This window comes from Penicillium verrucosum (genome assembly GCF_028828655.1).
Source record: "Penicillium verrucosum strain IBT 35672 chromosome Unknown utg000004l_segment0_segment0, whole genome shotgun sequence".
In the NCBI taxonomy this organism is placed as follows: Eukaryota; Fungi; Ascomycota; class Eurotiomycetes; order Eurotiales; family Aspergillaceae; genus Penicillium; species Penicillium verrucosum.
Window position 1 is genome coordinate 510487 of NW_026643213.1, and position 20614 is coordinate 531100.

At 50.2% G+C, this 20614-nt stretch overlaps 9 protein-coding genes across 9 annotated transcripts; 4 read left to right on the forward strand and 5 right to left on the reverse strand.

Annotated features, from left to right (window-relative positions):
- Positions 1-342: 342 nt before the first annotated feature.
- N7516_009649 (methylenetetrahydrofolate reductase (NAD(P)H) MET13) lies at positions 343-2237 on the forward strand (the record flags this gene model as incomplete). Its single annotated transcript, XM_057222368.1, has 2 exons — positions 343-1166; positions 1229-2237. 2 exons carry the CDS (start codon positions 343-345, stop codon positions 2235-2237), a joined length of 1833 nt encoding a protein of 610 aa, XP_057069589.1.
- Positions 2238-3537: 1300 nt separating this feature from the next.
- Positions 3538-6770, reverse strand: N7516_009650 (putative NTP binding protein; the record flags this gene model as incomplete). Its single annotated transcript, XM_057222369.1, has 2 exons — positions 3538-4153; positions 4177-6770. 2 exons carry the CDS (start codon positions 6768-6770, stop codon positions 3538-3540), a joined length of 3210 nt encoding a protein of 1069 aa, XP_057069590.1.
- Positions 6771-7631: 861 nt separating this feature from the next.
- N7516_009651 (Nur1/Mug154 family protein) lies at positions 7632-9096 on the reverse strand (the record flags this gene model as incomplete). The annotated part of the gene is made up of 2 exons (XM_057222370.1): positions 7632-8741; positions 8839-9096. 2 exons carry the CDS (start codon positions 9094-9096, stop codon positions 7632-7634), a joined length of 1368 nt encoding a protein of 455 aa, XP_057069591.1.
- A 328-nt stretch (positions 9097-9424) lies between these two features.
- N7516_009652 (H(+)-transporting V1 sector ATPase subunit F) lies at positions 9425-10108 on the forward strand (the record flags this gene model as incomplete). Its single annotated transcript, XM_057222371.1, has 5 exons — positions 9425-9451; positions 9509-9543; positions 9619-9652; positions 9740-9877; positions 9968-10108. The coding sequence occupies 5 exons, from the start codon at positions 9425-9427 to the stop codon at positions 10106-10108; spliced, it is 375 nt and encodes a 124-aa protein (XP_057069592.1).
- A 595-nt stretch (positions 10109-10703) lies between these two features.
- On the reverse strand, positions 10704-11354 carry N7516_009653 (ML domain-containing protein; the record flags this gene model as incomplete). The annotated part of the gene is made up of 3 exons (XM_057222372.1): positions 10704-10793; positions 10851-11067; positions 11137-11354. The coding sequence occupies 3 exons, from the start codon at positions 11352-11354 to the stop codon at positions 10704-10706; spliced, it is 525 nt and encodes a 174-aa protein (XP_057069593.1).
- Positions 11355-12044: 690 nt separating this feature from the next.
- N7516_009654 (putative bifunctional fatty acid transporter/acyl-CoA synthetase (FAT1)) lies at positions 12045-14194 on the reverse strand (the record flags this gene model as incomplete). The annotated part of the gene is made up of 5 exons (XM_057222373.1): positions 12045-12216; positions 12277-12420; positions 12486-13632; positions 13689-13844; positions 13909-14194. The coding sequence occupies 5 exons, from the start codon at positions 14192-14194 to the stop codon at positions 12045-12047; spliced, it is 1905 nt and encodes a 634-aa protein (XP_057069594.1).
- Positions 14195-14994: 800 nt separating this feature from the next.
- Positions 14995-16550, forward strand: N7516_009655 (putative peroxisomal 3-ketoacyl-coA thiolase (Kat1); the record flags this gene model as incomplete). The annotated part of the gene is made up of 6 exons (XM_057222374.1): positions 14995-15093; positions 15152-15247; positions 15316-16164; positions 16226-16290; positions 16341-16452; positions 16512-16550. The coding sequence occupies 6 exons, from the start codon at positions 14995-14997 to the stop codon at positions 16548-16550; spliced, it is 1260 nt and encodes a 419-aa protein (XP_057069595.1).
- A 1214-nt stretch (positions 16551-17764) lies between these two features.
- Positions 17765-20149, reverse strand: luA (3-isopropylmalate dehydratase LEU1; the record flags this gene model as incomplete). The annotated part of the gene is made up of 3 exons (XM_057222375.1): positions 17765-18499; positions 18556-19881; positions 19943-20149. 3 exons carry the CDS (start codon positions 20147-20149, stop codon positions 17765-17767), a joined length of 2268 nt encoding a protein of 755 aa, XP_057069596.1.
- A 188-nt stretch (positions 20150-20337) lies between these two features.
- Positions 20338-20532, forward strand: N7516_009657 (uncharacterized protein; the record flags this gene model as incomplete). The annotated part of the gene is made up of 1 exon (XM_057222376.1): positions 20338-20532. The coding sequence occupies one exon, from the start codon at positions 20338-20340 to the stop codon at positions 20530-20532; it is 195 nt and encodes a 64-aa protein (XP_057069597.1).
- Positions 20533-20614: the final 82 nt, after the last annotated feature.

The following is a 20614-nucleotide window of genomic DNA, read 5'->3' on the forward strand; positions in this document are numbered from 1 at the left end:
GGATTCCTTAATTCCTCTCCTTCACTCTCCTTGGAGCCTCACAATTCCTTTTCGCACTTTTTTTTTACATTTCATTTTTTGGGGGTTTTATCAATTTGTTCCCCTTCATTCCTAGGTTCTGGACATTTAGGTGTCACAGTACACAGGGATTGTGCTCAGGTTCTCAGACAGCAGAAGTGGCCTGTCTCATCTGCACAGGTATCCCAGTTTCACAAACAATCTAATTAATTATTGCCAGCCGTTGGTATGTTTATCCCAGAGCATAAATACAAGACCTTGATGGAATCGATGGCCCCTTAACACTATGTGGTATGCTTACAAAAACTAGATTAACCCAACAAGATGCATATCCGAGACAAGCTTGCCAAAAATGAGGCGGAGGGAAAGACGGGAATCTCCTTTGAGTTCTTCCCTCCCAAAACTGCCCAGGGTGTACAGAATCTTTACGACCGAATGGACCGCATGCATGGGCTGGGTCCTTCATTCATCGATATCACCTGGGGTGCTGGCGGTCGCTTATCGGATCTGACTTGCGAGATGGTTAGCGTGGCACAATCGGTATATGGCTTGGAGACCTGCATGCACTTGACCTGCACGGATATGCCTTTGGAGAAAGTTGACCAAGCGCTCCAAGCCGCCTACAAAGCTGGCTGCACCAATATTCTGGCTCTTCGAGGAGACCCACCGCGAGACAAGGAGACATGGGAGGCTACAGAAAATGGATTCCGCTATGCAAAGGATCTAGTCAAATATATCCGGGACAAATATGGCAACCACTTCGATATTGGTGTGGGTGGCTATCCCGAGGGTGCCGATGACAACACCGATGTGGACCAATTGATCGACCACTTGAAGGAGAAGGTTGATGCTGGCAGCTCTTTTGTAGTCACTCAAATGTTCTACGATGCGGAGAACTTCATCGAATGGTTGAAGAAGTGCCGCGCCAAGGGTATCACTATCCCCATCATTCCCGGTATCATGCCCATTCAGACATACGCTTCTTTCATTCGTCGATCGAACTGGACCAAGGTTCAAGTGCCTCCTCAGTGGATGGAGGCCCTTGAGCCGGTCAAGAACGACGATTCCGCAGTTCGAGATATCGGAAAATCTCTGATCGCCGATATGTGTAGAAAACTGTTCGCTGCTGGTATCAAGCACCTGCATTTGTAAGTTTGGTCTACTAATTCCTCAATCCTACTATCCCGACATGTTCTGACAGACTGCTTAGCTATACTATGAACCTGGCTCAGGCGACTCAGTTGGTTCTCAAAGAGCTCGACCTTTCCCCGTCGGATGAGTCCCCAATTCAACGCGCGCTGCCTTGGCGGCCCTCCCTTGGCCTCGGCCGAAGGACAGAGGATGTGCGACCAGTGTTCTGGCGCAACCGGAACTCATCATACGTTGCTCGAACCCAGACATGGGATGAGTACCCTAACGGTCGCTGGACCGATTCCCGTTCACCTGCGTTCGGTGAACTCGACGCTTACGGTGTGGGCCTTAAGGGCACAAACGAGCAGAACATCAAACTTTGGGGCGAGCCAAAATCGATCAAGGATATATCAGATATCTTCGTGAATTTCTTGACCGGCAAGCTTGACCGACTGCCATGGAGTGACTCGCCAATCACGACCGAAGCACAAGATATCCAGGAGGACTTACTCAAACTAAACCAGCGCGGATTCCTGACAATCAACTCTCAGCCCGCTGTTAATGGAGTCAAGTCGTCTCATCCTGTGTACGGATGGGGCCCCAAGAACGGTTTCGTCTACCAGAAAGCCTACCTTGAGCTTCTGGTCCCTTCCAACTTGCTCGATGAGCTCATCACTCGCATCGAGAAGAACGATGACTTGACCTACCATGCCACCAACAAGAAGGGCGAGCTTAAGACCAATACACGTGACAGCCCGAACGCCCTCACCTGGGGTATCTTCGCTGGACGAGAGATCATCCAGCCCACCATTGTCGAGACAGTCAGTTTCTTGGCTTGGAAGGATGAGGCATACCTCTTGGGCGAGCATTGGTCCAAGTGTCACGATGCAGCCAGTCCTAGTCGCCAGCTGATTCAGCACGTGATGGACGACTGGTATCTTGTCAATATCGTCGACAACGACTTCCACAGATCTAACGCTGTCTTCGAATTATTCAATGGCCTCGAGATCAAAGATCTCAATATTGAGATGGCCGGGAAGCCATTGACCAACGGCCACGCCGAACCAAATGGCGTTGCTGCCAACTAAACCAGTTCCCCTCAACTCAGAACTGGGTTAATTATCCATTCACACCCTCGACCCCCTACCTCGGTCGTATGCCATCTTTGCACACCTCTCATAAAACCAACTCAACACCTTACCTAATTCAACATCACTCATCTCAACGATACCACAGCCCATACAAACAACTACTCCAACACATCTCGGGCTCCCCCTGCAATGTCTTATGGCGTCACGACTGAAGACCTCTCAACGATTTCTTCCACAGCGTTTTCATTTCAACATAATGTACCGATACCCCGTCTCTTTTAACAATGGCGCTTCGTCGGATTCTCTTTTATTTTCTCGGGTCTATTCTTCTTCAGGCCTGGTGCTTCTCTTCTGGACTATGTCATGTTTTCTGTTCGGTCTAGTACGATCCAGAACAATAGCCCAGAAGAATGGAAGAATCAAATGAATGAAAGAAGAACAAAAATTCAACATAATTTTGCCTTTACGGCCTATTCCGTTCTTATCGTCTTTGTTTTGTGTCTCTTCTTGTTCAATCCATAGAGCGCTGGCAGTGGCGGTAGCCCAGCCCTGCTTTTTCCCTTCCCCTTCCCCTTTTCTTTTTCTCTTCCCCTAGTTTCTGCCTTTTTCCTTTTTCTTGCATGCTACCTTCATCCCACAAACCGCCGGGTTACACCTCGGCTGCGTGGATGTCTCCTTCGCATGAACTAAAAAAAAAAGGATTGCTCAACGCACATCCGGACATGAAAAATGGTTGAGAAGGGAACCTTTCATGTTTAAATTCCTTATATTTTCTCTGCTTTTGCCTTGCTTTTGCAAGATTATCATGGGGCTAGCATACAGGACCATTCAACACCAGGATGACGGAGTTGGGTCTGTTTTTCATCATATACAAGATTGGATTCTGGATTTGGGCGACATGACAAGAGTTGGATGTTATTTTATTTCTCTCTTCAACATGGGAGAGTCGACATGTCACTGTGTTTTCGGTGTCTTCAGCTTTTGTGTCTCGGTTTCAAGTCAAGAAGATCAATATCAATGCAAGTTCTTGTCTACTACGTCCAACCACGTACCGTACAACTACGTACATTGGCATACCAAAAGAGTAAATGGTTCTATATAAAAAATTCAAGTTTGAGACCTATTTAATGATAAACTAGGAATACAGCCAAAAAGACACAACTAGGTGAGTAGGTAGAACCGCTCGAGACCAGGACAAAGACCCGAAAGCACCAAAAACGACGAACGCTCTCCTTCCAAACTAGAGACTTCCAAGGAAACAATCTTGTACAAGCATACAGCTAGGGCCTAGCTAATTTTACATCACCAGGGCACGGCCAACGCATTGGAAGAACCACGCAAAAGGCCTGGCAAACCATACAATCCAACTGCTCACGAGAACGATATAGCCAACAGTACGTGTTATCAGCATGGCTGCGAACCCAAGAATCAGGAGATACACAATGGCTTGAAGAAGCTCCACCATGAACTGGCTGGCGGACTGGTCACTGCGAGGCTTGGGCCAGGCACCTGTGGCTTGGTAGTGAGATATCATGGTGTAGATGGATTCGGAAACACGCCAACAGTGACTGGCCATACTCAGGGTGTTACTGGCCACAAATTTAGCGCAAGTGCTGTCGGTACCCATCCGGAGAGCTTTGTTCACTTGGGTGACGGCAACAACAAGAATATTGAAAAGAAGTGAAAGGGCCAAGGGATTGAGTCCCTGGGCATCGGAATAATTCTTGTCATTGGAGTGCATGTCACATAGATCGGCATTGACGTCTGTGATGTTGGATTGAAGAGACTCCTTGGGGCTTGCAACCTGAAGCCCATCGAGCTCGGCGATTTCCAAAACTTTACCAGAGGTACGTAGACGAGGTAGGGGCTTCACGTGTGCTTCCTTTTTTGGCGGAGTATCAGACTTCGTTGCCCTGGGGGAGAAGATCTTTCAGACACAGCTGATTTTATAGAACCAGAGGTTTCATCCAACTTGGAGGTCTCCTTCAACTTGGAAGTTTGGCTCAACTTGGACGGCTTTGCTAGTACGGAAATCTTTCTAGTTGATGTAGGGGGCTTGTCGGGTTTTATCGGCGAAGGACGTTCCTCTGATAAGGTCACCTTTTTCGTTACTAGTTTTGTTGGTGCGGGTGCAGGTGGTGGCTGTGGGGAAGGTTGTTTGTTTTCGTCTGGTTTCTTTTCCGTCGTGGCCATTTTTGGCGGCGAGGCAGGTCTATTTGTTGTGATAGGTGTGGTTTCTCCGGCGGACCGAAACGACTGTTCCGATCGTGATGATTCGGAATTGTCCCTGGACGGAAGAGTTGTTTGAGGACTTGGCGATCGCTTCTGGTTTGCACGTTGGACTGATCCTGAACCATTCCGCAGAGATTCCGCGCGTGCACGGAGAGACTCGGTCCTGTTGCGCAAGATCGTAGCAATGCTATCTGTAGGTGATCTGGCCAGCCCTGAAGGTTTTGCCAGCCCGGAGGTACGGATGAAGCCACGGATAGTATTCGATGTTGGACCTGCTGCTCGTTCTGGAGTGTGATCTTTCGCATGATCTTTGGTTGGACCCTCGTCGTCTTCGTCTTTCAGCGTGGTGGAGATGCTGGTGAGTGGCAACGTTTGGGAAGTTGTCAATGCACGCTCTGTTGGCTTGATATTCGTGTTGGGTCCCCCGGGCCGTAACCCCGATGGTGTGGAAATCATCTGAGCCCTTGCCCGAACGGCTTTGGTAGCCTCGGCGGTAACTGTGTGATTTGTGCCACCAGGACGACGCAACCCTTGCGGCTTTGGCGAAGACGCTTTCTTGTCGGACGTGGGAATCATAGTACGCGTGATAGTGGGTGTGATAATGAACACATCGTCGTCCCCCCGATTTTCTTCCAGACTGTTGGACCGCTCGGGTGTATTGCTGGTAGGATGGTAATTCTCCTTGCTCGAGTCTTGGGACCTCGTCCGCGGAATTGGGGATGCGTTCTGGGGGTAACTCGGATCCTGGTATATGGCTGACGACTTCGAGCATTGGGCAGGGCTCGAATTCTGAGAAATTTGTGATCGCTCTTTTTGAAGGACTACCGTCTCCCCGAGTGTGTGGGTGGTTTTTCGGTCTGCTGCTTTCCTCACTTCCTTCGCCGTCTTTCGCTTGTTCTTGGAACCCAGGGCCAATGGGGGTGGATGCAGACTGGTATCGTCTGGGGAAGTGAACCTGAGGATTTCGTCTGGATTCTTCTCCCCAGATATTTCTCTGCACCCTAAAAAAGATCCGTCCGCGTTTTGCGGGTCTCGCTTCTCCTTGGGTTTTGTGGGCGATTCCTCCCAAATTGTGCTAATCCTATTGTACCCTATTTCATCTGGGCTGTAGTAGTGGCTCCCTGGTTGACGTTGCGACGCAGGTGTTGGCTGGAGCTTCTGGGGCTGAGGCTTTGATTGTTTCTCCAGGTGAGCATTTTGCGAAGGCGGCGGCGATGGGTGATGTTCCTCTTGCGACAAGCTCGGCGCTTGGCCCTTCTCGTTCTTCTCGTATGCCCCGTCGTATGTGATGATCCCCCTTGGGCTCTGAATTCTCTGTTCGCTGGGGTTGAATCTGATCTCGGGAGACACGTTACGACTAGGCACTGTGCTCGGGTCTACCATTTGCCCACCATCCCGGTGTACCTGTTCAATGCTTTTCTGATACTCAGCAATCTGTTGAGCCGTCATCGTTGGCGGATTGGGATCTTTTGCAGTTGGCATATTCACAACGAATCGATCTTCCCAGTCGGTGATGGAACTGTTCTCGGCAGATACTGGCGAGACGGAAGGATGGGATCGAGGGCTGGAATCAGTCGTCTCGTCTGTTGTCGCTGATTTCTGGGGTGTGGTTGCGGGTACATCCATGAGGACCCATTGGTCGTTTTTCTTCTGCCATTTGTTTTGGCTGTCCACAGGAAGGGTTGTGGGAGTATCATTCCTCGACCCCAACGCGGGACTGCCGTTGATGGTGCGCGGACTCGGGATGCTTGATGGTGCACTGCCTGCCCGGTAGCTTGTCTGATCTTGGATGGTGCTGGTAGGAACCCTGCTGCGGTGGTAGGAGATAGGCGAGTTAGGAGATTGGCTCTTGTCGCTATCCTTGCTCTTGATACGTCGTTTTGACAATGGCGAATCTTCCAATTTATCCTTGATTTTCCTCCAATATTGATCGTGAGTTTTGTCCACGGCCCCAGACTGGTCACCAAGCCGTCCCGAGGAACGGCTTGATGGGATCAGTCCGGGAAGTGCAGTGGGACTAGGTGTTTGATTCGAACCATCGTTACGACTTTCAGGAACACTCCTCGGGATCGGCAGCTTGGTAGCTTTTGGCAGTTGAGAGGTATTGCCCGGTGAACCTCCTCCGATGGCATATTCTGTTGATCTCTTTTCTTGCCGCTGTCGAGGTGGTGTCGCCGAGAGCTCTGCTGATGAGGGCTTGTACTCGACTCGGTACGCTTTGTAAGCACTCGGGCGTACAGGTCGCGGTGAGAGATTCACGAGGTGTCCATCGGGCAATTTGACATGAGCTTCGTCCATGTTGGGATGAGACTGACAGCGATCGTAGTCGGAGTTGCCAATGCTACGGGCACAGACAGCGAATATTTGTCAGAGCCCATGCCGTGTATGGGCGAAGAGAGAGTAGTCGAGTAGTCTTGCCCTATGCTAATGTTCCTGAGCAAAGGTCTATGTCGGTTGGCTGCTGCTGAAGGAAGGATACGATAGACTCAAGAGGAGCGGGGCGATCCAAAAAGGACTGGCTATTGAGAGATCTTCACAGGTGTTCGCACTGATAACGCGTAAGGATAATGTGCTCCCCTTTGTCGGAATGCTAGGTCGGTAATGAGGAATGCCAACCCCTGGGGTGAATGCTGTTTGAAATGTCCCGCCGCCAACTGGAATGGCACTTTCCTTTTGAGTCCCACATTTTGGAAAATGAATTGTGTCACTTATGCATGGAAGTTGCGAGGGCAGAGTGTTGAAAAGAAAGCGCGATCCAGATGTCTAGATCACAGCGTGGACGTAGTACACTGCTAACTTTGGATCTCCAACGCAAGCTGATCGCCAATTGGATTGAATACAATGACCAAGTGAAGCAGATCAAAGACCAACATCAAGCGGTCGGAAAAAAAGAAATGCCATGGGTCCTAATTTCGGTAGGTTGCCCTAGACGAGCAGCTTGCATTCCTGAGCGTGGCGAACATGCATTAGTGCCATGAAACAAACGTCAAATGTAAAGCTATACCGGGCATAGCTTCAATTAAGGATAGAATGGATACATGTACGAAGGGTGCTGCTAGTTATCGCGTCATTACAGCACATGCCTTGGAGCACATCGGACGCCATTTAGGCCGGCAACATTTCATGCTTGTGGAAATGAAATTTGGTCATTCATTCGTCTTAAAACCGCCCCGTTTCTCGGCGAGTGTTGGGGTTATCTGATCTATTGACGGTGGCTGGGCCACCTGCGTTCATTCCTCCCGGTACACTGCTTCTTTTCAGTGGACTGGAGCTCCGCATCAAGGGATTTGTACCACGCTCCTTGTAAACAAAGTCTCCGTTGTTTTGTAAACGGCGGTCAAATGACGTTGTCGCGGACTTCCTTAGTGGAGAGTTTGCGTGGCTGTAAACACCGAGGCTTCCGCCATCCCCTCCTGTTGTTGTTGCAGTAGACCGGAACTGTGGTTGTCGCATTGTTGTACGGCTGGTGCCTCGAGCCATCGGCGAGCCATCCCCCGACATGCTTGGGGTGTTGGTTGGCGGGCCTTGGAATATAGAGGAGATCGGAGTAGATGTAGTGGACTGGCGAACCGGGGTGAAACCTTCTGGGTCGACGTGCTTTAGGTAATTGGGGTTTGGACTGGTCTTGAAACCACGGTTAATGATATGGGCCGGGCTGTAAGTCTCAACCCTGTTGCATTCGTCCTCAGTCTTCGGTGGTCCACCATGCGGATCCGAGAACTGCGTGCCAACATCTCTCATCAGGGGATGTGTCCGGGGTTGGACATATTTAGTGTCATATTCTTTAAAGACCTCTTTGTGTATAACCTTCTGGTCCTTGGCTTGCTGTGTGTAAGAAGAAGAGATGAAGGACATCTGCACAGAAAGAAGAGCCGTCAAAACGATCGTCGTCACCATCGTCACGCTAGGGCGTGGATCGGAAAGCTGGGTCGGGAGGAACAGCCAGTATACCAAGACGTGCCCTGGGCTGAACAGGCAAAAGAGCCGGAGACACAGTGGCGAAGGATCCCAAATCGCAAGCTCCCAGACATCCCGTTGTGCATCGGGGTGTGCTCTCGAGTGTGCCGATTCCGTTGATAGCGCCTTGGCAATGTATCGCAGGGGAGACGGCATCATGGGGCTCGAGTCAACGCGTACGCGATGTGCTGATGGTGTCGCCGGGTTGGTATCAATAGAGTTCTCAAACAGGCGATAGTGTCTCTTTTTGCGAAATGTGTAGAGAGCATTGGCCGTAGACGCGATGGCCATCAAATGGACGATGAATGATGCCTAAATAGAACAATCATGGCGCATTAGCTTTCTATCCATGAATTCCGAGCACAGGTAGGCAAGATGAGAGATATAAAACGGGAGAAGAGTAACGTACAAGCCACCCACGCAGGGATGTGCCATCGCCGTCGCCGAAAACATCGTCAAAAGCCTTGCTACTACCGGACCGACTATTCGCTCGCGCAATAAGGAATATCACGTTGAGCGCAATACCGATAGGCAAAGCCCAGTTTTGCTCGAGTTGGTCCCAGTCACCGGTTTCAAATTCCTCAGAAAGCCAAAGCAGAAAGTCATATGGATTCAGGTGGGAGAGTATACGCTCGGAGAGCGGGCGGCGGCGTACAAGTCGAGGCATGATGTCAGAGGACGGGGTGGGGGGGCGTAGTAGACAGAAGCTGTTCCTCAGCAGCTTCGTCCTAATCAAGAAGATAATGAAAGGGCATTAAAGGTGAGGGGTGGTTCAGTCAAAGATCATTCCAAAATTGTTTTGCGGATAATGAAGCCCTGGAGTAAACAAATGTGAGAAATTGCATCAGCTTATGTAATCTGTAGCTCCCGGCGATAACCACGGTGATCAACGGACGGCTGGACTAGATCTGTCATTTACTTGATCCATCTCGAGCTGCCAGTTCGAAGATTGTGTATCTCGGAAATCTCAGGTCGATCTTTTCTTTTCCCTCATCATGGCGGCATCGGCCGCAACGTACAAGGTACTTGACATCGACGCAATGGAATGACCCCTCAGATCGCTAACTCAGTACCCCCAGGAGCGGCAATTCCTTGCTGTCATTGGTGATGAAGAGTAAAGACCCGTCTTCCAATGTCCTTGTTCTCGAAAATATCGTGCCCAGCTAACCTAGCTCAATCTATTATGCAGCTCCGTCACTGGTCTTTTACTCGCAGGCATCGGGGTATGATATTCACTACCCCATCTACGTCACGTCTCTATGACACTTATATGGAAAGCCATTCTAACGTGCTGGCGCCTTTTTCTACAGCATGTCACCGAACCACCAGGATCTCAGAGAAACTTCCTCGTCGTTGATTCCAAGACCGAGACCTCGGAGATCGAACAGGCCTTCCAGAACTTCACCCAGGAGAGGAAAGACATTGCTGTGCTCTTGATTAACCAGCATGTGCGTTCCTGCTCTATATCCTGCGCTAAATAGTTACAGCGCTCGCATCTCATTATCTACATATTCGCTAACGGTTGCCTCAAACCTCAGATCGCAGAACGCATCCGCCATAGCGTTGACGCATTCGCCGATCCCTTCCCAGCTGTCCTCGAAATTCCCAGCAAAGACCACCCCTACGACCCGGAGAAGGACAGTGTGCTAAAGCGTGTCCGCCGCCTGTTTGGAGAGTAGGTCTGTTATACATGGATTTTTGTCTTTGTCATTTAGCCGGGAAATGGTGAATTGGTTTCGCCGTTCCTCAAGGGTCTACACAATACCTTTTCCCATCATTGATGATCTCGGCGCTTGAGTATAATTGGAAGAAAACATGGAAATATCAGATAGGGAAGATACCCAAAGCAACTGGAACGAGTTCATATACCCTTCACATATATTTTCTTCGCGGTTAGACGGCACTTATTTGACATATGTTGCGTGGTCAGTGGAGATGATGTGGTTATTTGTAGTTACAGACAGGTGTAGTTGCCAGGTTTACATTACAGTCATACTCGTGGTGGTTTATATAGATTATTGTAAAACAAAGCTAACAGATGCAATGAGCATAGCATGAGAAAGTCCAAATGATATCCGAAATGTACTGCAACGCGTTACAAACTTGAAACAACAAATGCGAATATAGAAGTAGTCGTGAGAAGGGCATGGAAAAGCGCATTGCGGATGCTTGATCCCCGAGTCAAGCACATAAGCCAATGACGTTGACAGTTTAGCAAATCGAGAGATGCCACCTGGTTGAGTGGATGCAAAGCAATGTCTAAGGTAGACAGAATTAGAAGTGGAACACGATGTCATCCGCCTTAAGGCAGGTGACCTGCTTCTGCTCCTTGTTGTAAACGTCGGCAAGAACGGTGTATTTGCCCTGTAGAAAAGACATTAGCTACTTCCCTGGCTCTAAACGGTTGTAAACACGACGTACTGGGGGGATCTGCCTGGGCAAGTCCACCTCCTTCTTCAAGCTCATTTCTCCCTTCTCCAGGGGGCACTCCAGGTCCACGTTCTTAAGCTCATCGCATAGGTCGACGGTCTGTTTAATCAAAGTGATGAGACCCCACTTCACTTCCAGGTTCACGGTAGCGCCCTTCTCGATTCTCTCGAGCAGGGTACCTTTGGCGGAGATTGTCAACTTCTGCCCTCTGTTATCACCAAGATGTTAGCTAGTGAAATCCACTACATTTATGCAACACTCTTCGTGGATGACATACGGTAGAGGCGGGTTGGGTGTCAGATCCACCGACTTGATCTCAAGCTTGTAATTGTCTGGTTTGGCGCAGTACTGCAAAGGGTTGTCACCATGGACTGGGTACTTCTCATTATCGTTCACCTTCAGTGAAGCCTGTGTAGGATCGAAGATAGAGATTGCGGCTGCGTTTGCAAGAGGAGCGGTAAGAACCAAGAGGCTGGCAGCTGATAAGAACTTCATGACTATGACGGTTGCGGTTCGGTCGGGGGAATAGGCGCAGGTTGTAAATCTCACGAAAAGAGGAGTTTTAGCTCAAACAAAGCGTGGAGCTGAGATTAAGAGATTGAAGTTGGGGGGCTGAGGAGAAAGAGATGTCACTGGATGACGCCTCCCCACGTGATCCAAGGGGGCAGATCTATACCGTATCTGTCACCCCATGGTTCTATGCTTCATGTACCTGCAGGATGTGGCTAAGAGATAGAAAACCCCTACTATCGACAGAGATAGCTTTTCTATTCAGGTCTGTAGCTTCTTCATCTTATTCTACTGAGAACATTCATTCCATACCCCAACATACAACTTAGGTGGGGAGTTGATCTGACCCACTATACTCCAGCTCCTTATCAATGATCGGCATCCGACCTCGCACCTGATAACTAACTATAGCGAGTTCTACCCACAATACCGACTGCTACCATGTGGAAACTATCCTCGTGCTGCGAAAAGTGCTTTGAGGTTCTAAGTAAGTGTGATTGGAATCATACAATAGTACTTAGAGTGAGGTATAATTATCTCTCCCTTTCTTAGGGCCACGTCCCCTGGTCCATAGCTTTCGGAGACATGGGTTCTGGCTATTCCGACTCTTTGTATGTCTATATGCTTTCTACAACAAGAGGCGCAAACATCCGGCGCACTATACAGAGTAAATGCTCAGATCTTGGCTTTACCACTCTCAATCTCAGCCCAACTTTGCTCTTCCAACTTCCGATACTTCGTGCCATCCAGCCAATACAGAATGTCCCCGCCACAGTCTTGGCGAGGGTTCCAGCCTTTCTTCGCTAGGTCACCTTTAGCTTGCTTGAAAGTGACACCTGTGGCAACTCTGTGGATCATAATTTCATTAGTGGTATGGTCAAATTATCGCAATCAAGAGAACGCTTACTTCTCAGTGAGTCGGACCAATCGAGGCAGAGCGTATGAAGGAACACCCTTCTTCTTGAGCTCCTTGTACAAGGTTGATATCAATTCTGCCTCAGCTGCTGGTGATTCCAGCGTAATACCAGCGGCTCCAGCTTGACCATCATACCTGGTAGAGACCATCAGCAATGCGATCTCGCCAAAAGGAGAGAACAAAACAGCCACAATACATACCCGTCCAGCTTCACACCAAATACCACAGCGTCATGTACACCCTCAATCCGGCAAATATGGTCCCGAATCTCGCCTGCGCTAACATTCTCACCCTTCCAGCGGAAAGTGTCACCAACCCGATCCTGGAACCTCACCCATCCAGATTCATCTTGAACAACCAGATCACCAGTCCGCTGGAACAAATCTCCCTTCTGAAACACATCACGTAGAAGCTTCTCTTCCGTCGCACCCTCATTACCCAGATACTCAATCAGCGTACCACGATCCCGGACACGACCAATGGCCTCACCCTCCTGTCCAAGCGCAGCCCTTACACAGAACCCAGTGACAGGATCCCGGTACGGCATCTCGGCATCGGTATCATACCGAACGATGAAAGTGTCGTCTTCCAGGAACCGGCGTATAGGCCCAGAAAATCCGACCTTACCAACACCCCATGCTCCAACACCGTGGTTATCGAACTTGGCAACCCCCTCGGTTGAACGATAGAACTCGCGGATCTCAGGAACGTTAAAGCGCTTACGGAACTTCTCCCAGATCTCCCCGCGCAGCCCGTTACCGCTTGCCACGATGCACTTGTGGTCTTGGTCGTAGGGGGATGGTGGCGTCGTGAGAAGGTACCGGCATAACTCGCCGATGTAGAGGATGCGGGTTGCGCCTGAGTCGTGTACCTCTTTCCAGAACTTTGAGGCGGAGAATTTTCGTCCTAGGCATAACGTGCCTCCGTTGCCGATGGCGCTGCATAGGCCGGTGAAGAAGGCCGTGCCGTGGAAGAGGGGGAGAGGGGAGTATACGCGGAATGGGTGGTACTTTGAGGGATTGTTGGCGTCCGCTGAAAGTGGAGTGGAAGTGATCAGGGTGAGCAGGTTGCGGATTGCGCAGGCTTTGGGCTTTCCTGTTGTTCCTGATGTGTAGATTAAAATGCAGAGGTCTTTCGGGTTCCGCTTGGCTGCTGCAAGCCCTGATGGGGAGAATTGCTGCAGAGTTTCCGAGGTGATGAGCTCGATTGTGTCTGTTTCGGCACCTTGGAATGATACCATGTTGAGTGTGAAGTGTGGTAGGTTGGTACAGACATGTTGAGACATATCCGCAGTTGAGATGATTAATTTGGAGCCGGATACGTTGAGGCAATGGATGAAAGTATCGTCTGTTGCTAGTATCAGCGGTCTATTCCCGTGGACTGGAATTGAATGATTGACAAACCTCGTAGGTTGGTGTTGATCATTGCTGCCACAGCGCCCAATTTCGACAGAGCATACACAGTTACGACCATCTCGGGAGAGTTGGTGGTGAAAACACCCACTGTATCACCGGGGTTGATATCACGGCTCTTCAACAGAGCAGCCATTCTGTCGGCCACTGCAAACAAGTGCATTAGCAATCAGATGCTATATTTTCTCCCAATAGAGGGCGAAACACTCACAGTCTTTCAACTGGCTGTATGACCAGGTCTTCTGCTCAAACCAGAGCGCATCGGTAGCACCTCGTTCTTCCACCTCCACCGCCCGCTCGAGCATCTTGTAGATTGTTGCTGAGCCATCGAGCTCAGCGATGCGCTTGTTCAACCGCTTCGCGACAGCCTTATTGTTGGATATTGTTTGTAAATCAGTGGAAATAGCAAGCTTCGCATCCAGATAAGCACCAGCGGCTACCGACAAGGCGGATGCCATGGCCACAGCAGGCGCGCTGACTTCAGAGAAAATGTCCATTGCGACCGAGAAAGCTGAGGCCTTTCCAGTCAAGTGCTTCTGGTCAATCCAACCACAATAACCCTATGAGTCGACCGGGTGAGTGATCCTTCTGCAACAAAAGGAGTCAGGGGAGTCTCGTCTATCCTATGTTTTAGTGGAAATTCTGAAGCTTTCAGAAACATGACGACGAATATAAAGATCCTCAGACCTCGGGGCCTCTGATGACGGAAGCTAGCCAGACTTGATCTGCCGTCCATAACAGAGTCAATATCCCACCTGGCCACAACTCGGAGTGGAGTCTACGGGAAATCCCCCATATTCCTCTTCCCAAGAGGCTTGGCTGAGCTTTCCCCGGTTTTGGGGTCACCAGCTATTCTAGAGCTTCTCAATCGCTCTTGAGAAATGAAGCCATATTATGGTATTAAAGTCAAGACACAAGACATAAGAGGATTCTTGACTATCTCCATGCCTTTTCTCAATATCCTCCGTCCAGGATCAATGTCCATGTGGGGCCATGAAACATCTTCGATACCACCAATTCACCAATCATAGTCTTTAATTACAAACCGAGGAATACCAATTAACGGTATCATACGCCTTGTAACCCCCGAAGTCCCGGCACTTCCATCGGCTCAAAATTGTCGACAAAAAAGACCAAAAGAGTCCAACTCGGCTCGGAGTGGAGAACTTGGGAGAAGCCGCGGTTCCTTTTTACTGCCATCTGAAAAGACATTCAGATATTAAACCAGTCCTTCTTCTTTGTTTTTTAGCTCATTTATATCATTTATATCATTTATATCATTCTTGTTGAATTCCCTATGTCTTCACCACAACAACGTCTAAGCTCCGTCGCCCATCAGCTGGCAGCTCCTGGCTCAGCCCGCCAAAAGATTCTGGCCAAGAACCCAGATGATGTGGTATGTTGCTGATTTTATAGCTACACTTTCTTCATTGCAATAATTAATCAATTGGCAGGTTATCACTTACCTGGCCCGCACACCCCTCACCAAGGCCCGCAAAGGTGGGTTGAAGGATACCACCGTGGATGACCTACTCGTCTCACTCCTCACGGTACTTTTTTCTCCACGATGAATTTAAAAAAAAAAAAAAAAAATGGTAATAATTAATTCACCAAACAGAACGTCCGCGAGAAGTCCAACCTAGACCCCAACCTTGTAGAGGATGTCTGCGTTGGTAACGTCCTCTGCCCCGGCTCTGCATATGTCGCCCGTTCCGCCGTGCTGGCAGCAGGGTACCCCGTAACAGCAGCCGCCTCTGTCGCCAACCGCTTCTGCTCATCCGGTCTGCTAGCCGTGCAAAACATCGCCAACCAAATCATCGCCGGATCCATCGATGTCGGAGTGGCCGTTGGAGCCGAGAGCATGAGCAAGAACGCCGACGGCGGCGCCCCCGAAATGACCGAGCGCATCAAAAATCATCCTATCGCATCCCAGAACTCGCAGCCCATGGGACAAACCTCGGAGAATGTAGCTAACCAATTCAACATCTCGCGCGAGCAGCACGACAGGTTCGCTGCCAATAGTTTCCAGAAGGCCGAGCGCGCCCAGAAGGCCGGCTGGCTGGAGGACGAGATTGTCCCCGTCAAGACTCAAATTAAGGACCCCAAGACCGGCGAGGTGAAGGATATCGTCGTTGACCGTGACGATGGCATCCGCTACGGTACTACCCCGGAGTCCCTCGGTAAGGTCCGCGCTGCCTTCCCCCAGTGGGCCCCTAGTGCTACCACCGGCGGTAACGCCAGTCAGATTACCGATGGTGCTGCTGCACTAGTTCTCATGAAGCGCTCACGTGCCCAGGAGCTCGGTCAGCCCATTGTTGCCAAGTTCTGTGGTGCTACCGTTTCTGGTCTGGAGCCTAGAATCATGGGTATTGGCCCATCTCTTGCCATCCCCAAGATCTTGAACAAGTTCAATTTGAGCAAGGATGATATTGATATTTTCGAGATTAACGAGGCTTTTTCCTCAATGGTAAGTCTACCAAGTATGTGAGTATGTACTTTGCAAGTCTAACATAAGTCGTTCATCATAGGGTGTGTACTGTGTCAACAAGCTGGGCTTGGATGAATCCAAGGTGAACCCTCGTGGTGGTGCTATGTAAGTGATCTTAGACCAAATTTGATTGATGCCATGCTGACATTTCCAAGTGCTTTTGGTCACCCTCTCGGCGCCACTGGCGCTCGCCAGGCCGTCACTGCTCTGTCTGAGTTGCGTCGACAGGATAAGCGAGTCGCCGTGACCTCGATGTGTGTGGGTACTGTAAGTTACCTCTGACCATCATGACCAAATATTTGAGATTTACTAATTGCTTCTAACAGGGCATGGGTATGGCCGGTATCTTTGTTTCTGAGCATTAAACATTCAGTACAGCGTTTATTGCCAATACGTGTGATGATATTGTATATATTAATTATTCGGTGGACACGAACACGATTATACAATCTTGATACTGTATAGTGTGTTGTGTGCTGGTGCGATGAAATTCCATTTCCTTAGCTTTTTTTTTTCCTAAGGTAAAACAGGAGAGGATCCCCAGCCGTACCTCGCCCAAATAGCCATCCGACCGCGAACTATGCCTTGTTAAGATTATAACCTTGCAAGATGTCATTGCTCTTAGCTACTGCACTACCCGGATTATTGCCTGGAATAACCTTAACTTCATATAAATCCCCCGTCTACCATGGACCCTTGGAATAGGCGTCGGGACCCACTTGGTGGGACCCACTCAACGCAACCTTATTCTCAAAGAATTAACCTCAATCGGCTCGTTAATATTATGGAGTTTTGTGGTGTATATACACGTAGGTAGGGATGAGTCAAGGTCCCTTATGCACTTAGGCCTGACGGTTAGTGGTGATCACAGGGCACCGAGAGAAGCAAAGACACCAAGTGAGAATTTTGACAAATACTTTTTTTCCCTCATTTTAACATTTTAACCATTATATAAAAGAAAGGAGGATTTCCAGTGGTACATCGTCCACATGGCCATCCGACCACGAACTATGGTTCCAAGTGAATTCAGTCGGTATCCCTCGCTAAGGGCAACCTTGCAAGTTTACTACACTACCCGGGCTATCGGGCTGTTGGCACTGCTCAGCCTCGTGACCTGATTTACTACTGCAGCAAACCGTTTTGCTGGGCCTTCGGATGTCAGACATTTGGTCGTCGACGGCATAGAACATCCAGTGACATTGCAGACCGCGGATTATGTTGGGCCGAGGACAAGGGAGAGTAATGGTCAAGAGATGTATGTCCCTTGAAGAGATATATATAACCTACAGATTGATATACGTACTTAACCAACATTACAAAATAGGGGAATACAAGGAAAACTTGTTCAAGTAGGTTTCAAATCGACGATCATAATTCATTCTCGTTGAAATTCGTTGTTGTAGGCTACCCAAATAATAATATAGCCCATGATTAATCCAAGGCAAAACAAAACACAAATAGTAGCCGCAACAAGTAGGGGAATATGATTCTGAAATCCAAACAAAGTGACACAAAAATGAATTGATGCAGCGCCAATGACTACTAAACACAGGCACTTGACAAACACAAAGAACACCTTTTACCACTCAAGAGGCTCGTCCTTCACATCACCACGGTTGGTCTTGGGAACGGGGGCAGCCTCGACCATAGTCGCACCACGACGGTCACGACGGAGGTAGGCACTGCCATCCAACCAGGGGGTATCAAGGGTACGCTTGGACTCGAAAACGCGGATCTTAGACTCCATCTGGAGAGTAAGACCAATATCATCCAGACCGTTGACAAGGCAGTGCTTGCGGAATTCCTCGACCTCGAAGCCAGTGATCTTGTTACCCTGGGCATCCTTGATCTCCTGGTTGACAAGGTCGACCTCGACCTCACGGCCGGCGCGGGCCTCATCGGCGATCTTCTGCAGAGCAACCTGATCAGAAACGACGACGGGCAGCATGCCGTTCTTGAAGGTGTTGTTGAAGAAGATGTCGGCGAAGGAGGGGGCGATGATGCACTTGATACCGAAGTCAAGCAGAGCCCAGGGGGCGTGCTCGCGGGAGCTACCGCAACCGAAGTTGGGACCGGTGACAACCAGGATCTTGGAGTCACGGTAAATTCCCTGGTTCAGGACGAAATCGGGGTTCTCCTTGTCGTCGGTGTAGCGGAGCTCGTAGAACAGTGCGGTACCGAGACCAGTGCGCTTGATGGTCTTGAGGAATTGCTTGGGGATGATAGCATCAGTGTCGACATTGGCGCGATCCAGAGGCGCGGCGATACCCTTCAGGGCGGTGAAGGGGGAAGACCGGTGCTCTTGCCACCGCCGCTAGCAGGGGCTGAAGAGTTGGTGTGGGGCTCGTTGTCAGCAGGGTAGTCGAGGACACGGTCGAGTTCGTCCTCGGTCGCGGGGGATTCGAAGACAGGCTGGACGTCGACCTTAGGGGAGGCCTTTCCGAGGATGGGGCTGGAAACAACGTGCTCACGAACATCGGCGAGCTTACCGACAATGGCAGCAGTGGCAGCCATGGCGGGGGACATGAGGTGAGTACGGCCCTGGGCACCCTGGCGACCCTCGAAGTTACGGTTGGAGGTACTAGCACAGCGCTCCTTGGGGGACAGGATATCTGGGTTCATACCCAGGCACATAGAGCAGCCAGCCTCACGCCATTCGAAACCGGAATCGGTGAAGATCTTGTCGAGACCTTCGGACTCAGCCTGCTCCTTAACAAGACCAGACCCAGGGACGATCATAGCGCGCTTGATGTTGGAGGCAATCTTATGGCCCTTAACGACCTTAGCTGCGGCACGCAGATCCTCAATACGAGCGTTGGTGCAAGATCCAATGAAGACCTTGTCAACCACAACATCCTTCATGGGCGTACCAGGGACAAGACCCATGTATTCGAGAGCACGGATGCAAGAGGTCTTGCGGTTCTCATCCTCGAAGTCATCGGGGCCGGGGACAACACCAGTAATTGGGACGACGTCCTGGGGAGAAGTACCCCATGAGATGGTGGGAATGATATCCTTGCCGTCAAGGAAGATCTCGCTATCGTACTTAGCGCCAGCATCCGACTTCAGGCTGGACCAGTAGCTGGTGGCCTTGTTCCACTCTGCGCTTCCGTACTTGGGGGCCAGAGGACGGCCCTTGAGGTATTCGAAAGTGATCTCGTCGGGTGCGATCATACCGGCACGGGCACCACCCTCAATGGACATGTTGCACATTGACATACGGGCTTCCATGCTCAGTCCACGGATGACGGATCCGCAGAACTCAATAACAGCACCGTTACCACCAGCAGTACCAATGACACCGATGATGTGGAGAACGACGTCCTTACTGGTGACACCAGCGGGCAGCTCGCCATCAACCTGGATGCGCATGTTCTTGCTGCGGCGGGTAATGAGGGTCTGGGTTGCGAGGACATGCTCGACTTCACTGGTTCCAATACCGAACGCAAGGGCACCGAAAGCACCGTGTGTGGAGGTGTGGCTGTCACCGCAGACAACAGTCGTGCCGGGCAGAGTGAAACCCTGCTCCGGGCCAATAATGTGGACAATACCCTGGCGCTTGTCGCCCATACCGAAGTATGTGAGGCCAAAATCCTTCACGTTCTCCTCCAGGGTTGTGCATTGGAGACGCGAATCATTCTCCTTAATGAAGTCCGCGGCGTTTTTGAAACTTTTCCGTGAAGAGGTGGGAATGTTCTATCCGATGAAAAAGGTCCAATTAGTCGGGAGCTGCTAGTGGATATATGATTTAACATACGTGATCAACTGTAACCAGAGTGCAATCTGGCCGGCGGACGGTGCGGCTAGCGTTTTTGAGGCCCTCGAAGGCCTGTGGGGATGTAACCTCGTGAACAAGGTGTCGGTCAATGTAGATCAAGCAAGTTCCATCATCTTGCTCATTGACGATGTGGTCCTGGAAAACCTTGTCATACAAGGTCCTGGGTTTCGACTCGGCGGAAGGCATGGTGGGGGTGGATAGAAAACAGCTAGGGAGAGAGTATATGAGGGTATAAGGTTTGAGGATGAGAGAGGAAGAGGAGATAGTGCGTGGAAGCTTCAATGAAGCAATATAGTATGTAAGTAATAAGTACCGAGACCTAGGGAACTGGAATTGGAATGACTGTTATATTTTTCTGCTCCTAAGCATCCGCGATGTCGCTGGAGAGCTTCTCGAGGGGCAACGCCGGTTTCGGCCGGTCAGCGGCGAATGGTACGAATTTTATTGGCCGAGGTGGCAACACAAGGGGCGGCCGATATCGGTCTGGGCCGGATGATCCAAAAAGGGGATCGCGGCTAATCACGGCTCTTGGCGGATACTCGTCGACCGCTCCGGACCAAAGTAATTGAGAGCCGCTGATTGGCTGATCACTTGGAGGGTTTCCCTCCGATCGGCCCGCCAATTTTTGACTCAACGCTTATACGCTTAGCA